The sequence below is a fragment of the Equus przewalskii genome, chromosome 17 (assembly GCF_037783145.1).
Source record: "Equus przewalskii isolate Varuska chromosome 17, EquPr2, whole genome shotgun sequence".
In the NCBI taxonomy this organism is placed as follows: Eukaryota; Metazoa; Chordata; class Mammalia; order Perissodactyla; family Equidae; genus Equus; species Equus przewalskii.
The window spans coordinates 75,761,430-75,770,185 of record NC_091847.1 but is presented as its reverse complement, the minus strand read 5'-3'; the positions used below and the strand labels follow the sequence as shown (position 1 = coordinate 75,770,185).

General features: G+C 40.7%; 1 protein-coding gene across 40 annotated transcripts in view; it reads left to right on the top strand.

Annotated features, from left to right (window-relative positions):
* The first annotated feature begins 262 nt into the window (after positions 1–262).
* C2CD6 (C2 calcium dependent domain containing 6) overlaps positions 263–8,756 on the top strand; it is a 168,472-nt gene continuing 159,978 nt past the window's right edge. For 10 of the 40 annotated variants that reach the window (XM_070580675.1, XM_070580702.1, XM_070580660.1 and 7 more), the window contains exon 1: positions 297–599. In XM_070580675.1, the coding sequence (XP_070436776.1) occupies positions 369–599 (231 nt within the window). In that variant the 5' untranslated portion in view covers positions 297–368. Of the gene's footprint in view, positions 600–3,423; positions 3,581–8,756 lie in introns of all 40 variants that reach the window. The other 30 variants (XM_070580688.1, XM_070580666.1, XM_070580665.1 and 27 more) reach the window with 11 other exon arrangements.

Here is an 8,756-nt window from a genome sequence, read left to right as displayed (position 1 = left end):
ATAGCGTCCGGAAGTGATGGCTGCTACTGGAAATTCCCAGAAAGGACAGGCGCAGGGAGAGGAGGCCTCATGGTGGGTTAAGAGGCAGGCAAGGAAAGAACAAAGGCATCCAACCCCGCGCTGAGTCGCCTTGCTGTCCGCCAGCATGCTCCGGCTTCCTTCTTAGGGACACGGAAACTGCCCGGCAAGCGCTGGCAGACCCTCGAGGTGCGCCCGGGAGCCCCCACGCCAGCAGCTCCGCCCACGCGTGCGGGTCACGTGGTGCTGGGCGCGTGCGCGGGAAACGCGCCAGGCCGGCGGAGGGCGGCTGCGCCTGCGCACCAGCCGGCCGGCCGTTAGTCGCGACAGGCCCCGCGGAGGATGGAGGGATGGAGCCGCCCAGAGAGACGGCCAAGGTTGCCAACGCGGCTGTTAACCACGGCGGGCGGGTCCATTCCCATTACGTGGCCCCCATACTGCAGCGGGGCCCCCACACCAACCTGGAAACCGTGCACTCCCGAGCGTCGTTTTCCTCGGCCCGTAACTCCCCAGAGCATGGCAAGAGCGCGGCCCTGCCCAAGGACCAGGCCAAGGAGGGCGCGGCACACCGGCTGCTGAACGTGAGCGGCCCGGCGGGCGCGGCGCCGGGGGGACCGGGGTCCACGCGTGCGCCTGGGACCAGGGAGACTCGCCCTAGGTGCCTGAGGGGTTCACTTGTGGGACCTCGACGCTGTTTCACTTGTCAGAGCCTCGCTTTATTAGCTGTGGGAGGAAGATGGTTACTACCGACCTTGCTTAGAGGGTTGTCTGAGGAGCTGAAGGAGATGCGGGCATAAAGTGCTGAACACAGTGCAAGGCACAGAGTGAGGAGTGCTGTCATCGTCATCGTCACTGGGATTTCCTTCATGAGGTTAAAGGGCTAAACTCCGGGAACTTTGGTTCCCTTGTTTTCAGTTCCTGGGGTTCTTAGAGATGAACCTGTGAGAGCAAATCTGCATCACTTCTGCAAAGTGAATTTTGGCCTCGAGTTCTTAATTAGAGAGGTGTATTCCTATTTAAAATGTGTGAAACTCCTGGGTTTCCCGTTTAGTGGTATCACCGGAAGATGGAGGAAGTGGAAAAGGGTGATCAAATTGAAACTCACTTTTTCAAAGTTGTTAGGGGATTATTAGGAAATTGTACATTCTCTATTAGTCTTAAGTTATTAAAAAATAGTACAGATAAAAGTATCTATCAAGGGGGCCGGCCAGGTGGCACAGCGTTAAGTGCGAATGTTCAGCTTCTCGGTGGCCCGAGGTTCCCAGGTTCGGATCCCAGGTGTGGACATGGCACCCCTTGACAAGCCATGCTGTGGTAGGCGTCCCACATAGAAAGTAGAGGAAGATGGGCACGGATGTTAGCTCAGGGCCAGTCTTCCTCAGCAGAAGAAGGAGTAAGCGGCAGGTGTTAGCTCAGGGCTAATCTTCCTCAAAAGAAGAAAAAAAGTATCTATCAGGAAACAAATGGTACACAAAAAGATGATGTCCTTCTCTGTAAAATTAAGGAGTTGACTGACTTGATCTCTAAAGTAACATCTTAATTCTAAAAATTTAGACTACTCTCCCCTCATTGTTATGATAAATTAAGAGCATATTATGACTTAGCTGTAGGATGATACTAGGAAAAATTGCAAAGGTTGTGTAAGAGAGAGGTGCTTGGAAATCTAGGCCATAGAAGGTTTTTGTTGTATGTCCTTTTAAGGAATTTGGACTTTATTCTGGAGAATGGTGATTTGCAATATTTTTTTGAGGATCTTTTTTTCTCGTAAAAAAAAGAAGTCTCCCCACATAAGAGTAGCTGGCTCTTTACTGTGTACTGACTGGGAAAATCTATAATGACAAAAAGCTACCCTGCGGCAGTGTTTTTAATGGAGTCTGGTTACAGATACAACAGCATCTACAAACACTCAAAAAAGAGCGGTGCACGTATATGCAAGGTCTCTTGTTTACTCAAGTTTGGTTTCCCAAATTATTTGACCATAGGATATTTTACTGTTTTGACAAAACAACCAAAAGAGCTTAGGAAATGAAATGGGCACTTGAATTTAGTTATGACCTCACAAATGGATTCTTCTGACACAGATCCAGATGAATGAGTTTATGTAGGATAGATGTTTATTATACAGTAAACTTTGAGTAATATGATAACTATGTTGTTATTAAAATTAGCATAGCAGCTACTCTAAGATACATAATGTAGACCATTGAACATGGAATGGATGACCTCTCTTCAATTTAGTAAAGGCCGCCTACGCATCGGTACACAGATGAAACATTACATATTTGGGCAACAGGTAGTCTTTTCTGTGGCTTCTTGGCATTTTTTGTGTATGGCACATGATTTCTTGAAAGCAGACCATCATAGGATAATAAGAAGAGCTATGCAATTATGTTTAGCATTTTCTATACGAAATACATAGCTTTTTTTAAAAGTTGGAAGCAAATCTCTCTCTCAGGTGTGTTTCACATCTCTCAGAATGCATTTTGGAAAACAGTAGTTTGCAGATAATGCTTGGAACACATTTGATTTCAAGGATGTTCAGAGTTGAGAATCGCTACTACAGGGTGGTGGGAAAAGCTGCTGGGTTTCAAGCAGAGGGATGACATGGATCAGATGTGCTTTGTTGAAAAAATGGTTTTGACTATCAGGATTTAAGGAGAGGTTAAAGAAGTAGCAGAGAGTGAGGAGGATGAAGTGTGGTTCTGTGGGGATGGAAGAGGCCGGGCTCCAGAGCACAGGTGGAGGTATCCTCCTTGGATAGGAAGAAGGGCATCTCTTCCTCCAGACCCGTGTTCAAATTACCCCTGGATCACTGGTATCCACATCTTCTGGAGTGCTTGTTAAAATCTGGATTCCTGGGCCTCCACCTTACACCTGCTGACTCAGAGGGTGGGGCCCCCGGAATATGCTCAAATTTTAAACTGTCTCAGGTGATTCGTAGACTCATGTTTGAGAATTGCTGTAGACAGAGGAAAAAGATGGCGTTGGTGTGGGGATGGTCGAGTGAGGATGTAGGCTGGAGAAGGAAGCAAGTGGAGCCGGAAGAGTTTGATGAACTGGGTGAAAGAAAGGGGGGATGAGCGTCTGGAGATCTCAGTGAGATTTAAAAAAAGGTTTATTGAATGTGAGCTACTAAGAGAATTGGAAGGGTTAGCTAGAGATAGTGCTCAGATGGAGGAATACCGTAGTTTATGACTTTAGTAAAAGTGTGGCTCATCTCCCCGGCACCTTCACGTCCGTTCTTCGAGCCTCCCTCATTCCTTTCAGCAGCCCACCGCAGTGCTACATCTTGGGCCTTGTCTTCGCTCTGAGACTGCACCTCCCCAATCCTGAAATCTCTATGCTACTTCCTGACCTTTTGTTACTTTACTTTAATTACGTCTGTTCTTTGAAATATATGCCAAGCTTTGTGCTAGACACTGAGGATACAACCTTGAACAAGACAAGCAAAGCACCTTCCCTGGGGAAGCCAGCGTTCAGATTGGAGAGACAGTCCCAGATGGTGCTGTTCTGAGGAGATGAGAGAGCGCTGGGATAGAGGACGATGGTGCTGGAGGGACAGGTACGACTCGGATGCGGTCCGAGAAGCCTCTCTGAGGAGGTGGCTTTTAAGTGAGAACCTGAAAATGAGAAGAGGCTAGCCATTTGAAGAGTTACGGGAGGATAGAGGGCATAAGAGGCAATAAGCAAGAGTGAGGTTTCTGCAGAGGGATAATTTGAAAGCTTCACGGAACACGGAGTGAGAGGAAGAGTGGCATGAAATGAGGCCATGAATTATCTTTTTGTTTGTTTAAAGTCCCTTTTAAAATCTTTGTGTGTATGAATTGCTCATTCAAGTCATTTTCCTATCAGTGTTTTGTACTTTTCCCCCTCAGTTTTTCAAAAATTCTGTATTTATTAAGGGTATTAGATCTGCATCTGTGATATGTGTCGCAAATATTTTCTCAAAATTCAGTAGCTGTCTTTTGACTGTTTATGATGCTTTTTGCTATGCAAAAGGTTCTTAATTTTATGAGGTCAAGTTTATCAGTCTTATTGCGTCTGAATTTCGTGTCTTAGTTAAAAACTGTTTATGTGCATCCAGGTATATGAGTGTATAAAGGAATTTACCTATGTTACCTTCTAGTATTCATATGTCATTTTTACATTTAAATTCTGATTTATTTGGACTGTATGTTGTGAGGTATGGATTTAATTTTTTCTTTTTCCAAATACTTGTTCCAACACCATTTATTTAAAAAAAAAAAAAAAAAGATCTTTGCCCTAGTGACTTGAGATGTTACCTTTTTACTAAGTTACCATATGTATTTGATTTTTTTCCCTGGACTTTCTATTCTATTCCACTGGTCTGTTTATCGAGTTATATATCAGGACCATATTATTTTATTTTAAAGACTTATAGTAAGTTTTCATGTCATGTAGGGCTGGTCCTTCCCTTGTAGCTTTTCATTTCCAGTGATTTCTTGAATATTCTCCCCCTTTTTCCTTTTTGGTGAGGAAGATTGGCCCTGAGCTAACATCTGTTGCCAATCATCCTCTTTTTGCTTGAGGAAAATCTTCCTCTACTTTGTATGTGGGACGCTGCCACAGTGTGGCTTGATGAGTGGTGTGTAGGTCTGCGCCTGGGATCTGAACCTGCGAACCCTGGGCTGCCAAAGCAGTGTGCGCGAACTTAACCACTACGCCACCTGGCTGGCCCCTATTCCTGCTTTTTGAAAACACTTTACTGTTAACTTGTTTATCTCAGAGAAGCTTGTTTGTTTTTTTTAAATAAGGATTGCATTAAATTGATAAAATAGGTAGAAGTGACATCATGATGTTGATTGACCTGTCTTGTCCAAGAACAAGAGATATCTTTCCCTTTATTCAAGTCCACTTTTATGTCTTTCAGAAGTATTTTAAAATTTTCCTCTTAGGAGTTTTGTACACTTCTTGTTAAGATTATTCCTGAAGTGAGGATTTTCCTACTCAATATCCTTTAGTTATTATTTACCTATATAAGGCTATTGATTTATATATGTTAATTTCATATCCTGCTTCCTTATTGAATTTTTTAAACATTTGAGTTAGTGTTATTATTAATTCTCTAGCATTTAGATATACTATCAGTGCATCTTCAGATAGAGGTGGTTTTACCACTTTTTTCCTCCAATTTTCTTGCCTTTATTGACTTCTTTTATCTAATTGCTTTGGCTAATAGCACCAGTGATATGTTGAGTAGTGGTGGAGATAGTAAGCAACTGGACCTTGTTCTTAATCTTAGTAAAACTGCCTCTCTGTTTCCCCACCAAATGAATACTGGCTTCAAAACTGGCTTAATTCATATTTTCTTGAGAATTTTAACCAGGAAAGGGTGTTGAATTTTGTCAGAGGCCATTTAAACAGGTATGGAGATAATCATATAATTTTTCTCCTTAGATCTGTTGATATGGTATATTATATTAATGAATTCCCTAATGTTGAACCTACTTGCATTCCTGGAATTGATCCCACCTGATTATTGCATGTTATTTTCTTTTTTAAAAATTAATTTTATTGGGATTGTAATGGTTTATAACATTGTGTAATTTCAGGTATGTTATTGTTTATCATTTCCTGAATACACTGCATCGAGCTCACTCCCAGTAGTCTACTTTTCATCCATCACCATACATATATGTGACTTTATCCCTTTTGCCCACCCCCCAACCCCCTTCTCCTCTGGTAATCACTATTCTGTTCTCTGTATCCATGTATTTGTTATTTTCCACATGTGAGTGAAATAATGTAGTTTTTGTCTTTCTCTGGCTTATTTTGCGTATCATCATACCCTCAGGTCCATCCATGTTGTTGCAAATGGGACAATTTTGTATTTTTTTTGTGGCTGAGTGGTATTCCATTGTGTATATACACCACATCTTCTTTATCCATTCATCTACGGATGGGCACTTGGGTTGCTTCCACATCTTGGCTATTATGAATAATGTTGCAGTGAACATAGGGGTGCATAAATCTCTTTGGATCGTTGATTTCAAGTTCTTTGGATAAATACCCACTAGTGAGATAGCTGGATCGTATGGTATTTCTATTTTTAATTTTTTGAGAAACTCCAAACTGTTCTCCATAGTGGCTGCACCAGTTTGCGTTCCCGCCAGCAGTGTATGAATGTTCCCTTTTCTCCACATCCTCTCCAACATTTGTTGTTTTGTGTCTTGGTGATTACAGCCGTTCTAACGGATGTAAGGTGATATCTCACTGTAGTTTTGATTTGCATTTCCCTAATAATTAGTGATGTTGAGCATCATTTCGTGTGTCTGTTGGCCCTTTGGATATCTTCCTTGGAAAAATGTCTTTTCATATTCTCTTCCTATTTTTTGATTGGGTTGTTTATTGCATATTATTTTCTTAAGGTAGCACAGATTCTGTTTATTATTTCATTTAGTATTTTTGTATCAATATTTATAAGTGATATTAATCTATAATTTTCTTTTTTTTTTTTTAAAGATTTTATTTTTCCTTTTTCTCCCCAATGCCCCCTGGTACATAGTTGTGTATGTTTAGTTGTGGGTCCTCCTAGTTGTGCTATGTGGGATGCTGCCTCAGTGTGGCCTGATGAGCGGTGCCGTATCCACGCCCAGGATTCGAACTGGCGAAACCCTGGGCCGCCAGAAGTGGAGTGTGCGAACTTAACCACTCAGCCATGGTGCTGGCCCCTCTATAATTTTCTTTATGGGTTTAAATATTGATGCTCTACTTGCTTCATAAAAAAAATAAGAAAGCTTTCTTTAATATTCAATACTCTGGGGCAATTTATGGTGCCCAGGGATCGCTGGTCTTTGAAGGTTTGGTAGAATTTCCTGTGAAATCACCTGGACCTGGCACTTTTCTGTGGTGGTAGTTCCTTGCTAACTTTCTCTATTTCTTTTATGAAAATTAGTATGTTCAAGCTCTTTACCACTAACAGGGTCAGTTTTGTTCATTTTATTTGGTTAGGAAGTTATACATTTTATTTAGGTTTTAAAATATATTTGCAGGTCTGCAAAGTAGCCTTGTCTGATTTTTAAAAATCTTCTCTGTTTCAGGGGTTATTTCCACCTTGTAATTTCTTATTTGTGTTTTATCCCCCGTCTTGATTAAGTAAACTAGTGGTTTGTATATTTTGTTGGCTCTATATAGATCAGTTTGGGAATTGATATCTTAACAGTATTGAATCTTTCCACCCATGAACATAAAATGTTTTTGATTCCTTTAGCTCTTATTTAATTTCACTCAGAAATTTTTTGTAGTTTTCAGTGTACAAGTCTTACATTTTTTCTGTTAAATTTATTCCTAAGTATTTTATTATTTTGGTGCTATTTCAAATATAGTTGTTTTCTTAATTTCATTTCAATGGTTAATTGTACCATATAGAAATAAAATTGATTTTTATATTTTGTTCTTGTATCTTGATACCTCACTGAACTCGTTCATTAGTTCTACTAGTTTCCTTTTTCTTTCTTTTTTTTGTGGATTCCTTAGGAGTTTATGTATACAGGATTGTGTCGCCTGCAAATACAGACAATTTTATTTCTTCCTTTCAAATGTGGATACTTTTCATTTCTTTTTCCTCTCTGATTGTGCTGGATCAACCGTATAGTACAGTACTGGTTAAAAGTAGTGAGTGGACACTGCCTGTCAGTCCTGTGGAGAGCATTTGACAGAGCATGTTGTTGAGCAAGTTCACTTCTATTTCTCGTTTGTTCAGAGTTTTTATTTATTTATTTATTTTTAAAGATTGGCACCTGAGCTAAGAGCTGTTACCAATCTTTTTTTTTTTCTTTTTCTCCCCAAATCTCCCTAGTACATAGTTGTATATTCTAGTTGTGAGTGCCTCTGGTTGTGCTGTGTGGGATGCCGCCTCAGCATGGCCTGATGAGCGGTGCCATGTCCGCGCCCAGGATCCGTACCTGCGAAACCCTGGGCGGCTGAAGCAGAGCGCACAAACAACCACTTGGCCACGGAGCCGGCCCACAGAGTTTTTATTAAGAATGCGTTTTGGATTTTGTAAAATACATTTTCTGCATTTGTTGAAATTATCATGTGATTTTTGTTCTTTATTGAACGTGTTTATTAATATGGTTTATTACATTAACTGATTATTAGATTGAAAATCCCACTTTGTCATGGTATGTGGTCTTTTTATATGTTGCTGGATTTTGTTTACTAATATTTTGTGGAGGACTTTTGCCTCTGTGTTCATGAGGGGTATTGACCTGTTGTTTTCGCATCTTGAGATGTCTGTCTGGCTTTGGTATTAACATGATAGTGACCTCATAGAATAACTTGAGAAGTGTTCCTTCCTCTTCCCTTTTTCTTTTCCTGGAAGAATTTGTGAAGCGTTGTTATAATTTCTTCTTTAAGTGTTTGATAGAGTTCATCAGTGATGCAATCTGGGCCTGGGTTTTTCTTTGTAGAAAGAATTTTAATTACTAATTCAATTTCTTTTCTTGTTATAGGTAACAAGTTTTCAGATATTCTTTCTTCTCAAGTCAGTTTTTGTAATTTGTGTCTTTCTAGGAATTTTTCTGTTTCATCTAAATTGTCTAATTTGTTAGCGTAAAATGGTTTATGGTTGTAGTAGTTACCTCATATGGCAATAAACTGCAGACGAATGAAGTTTAGGATTTTGAGATGGGGAGATTATCCTGGATTCTCTGAGTGGCCCCTAAATGTAATCACCAATGTCCTTATAAAAGAGAAAGAGGGACATTTGGAACACT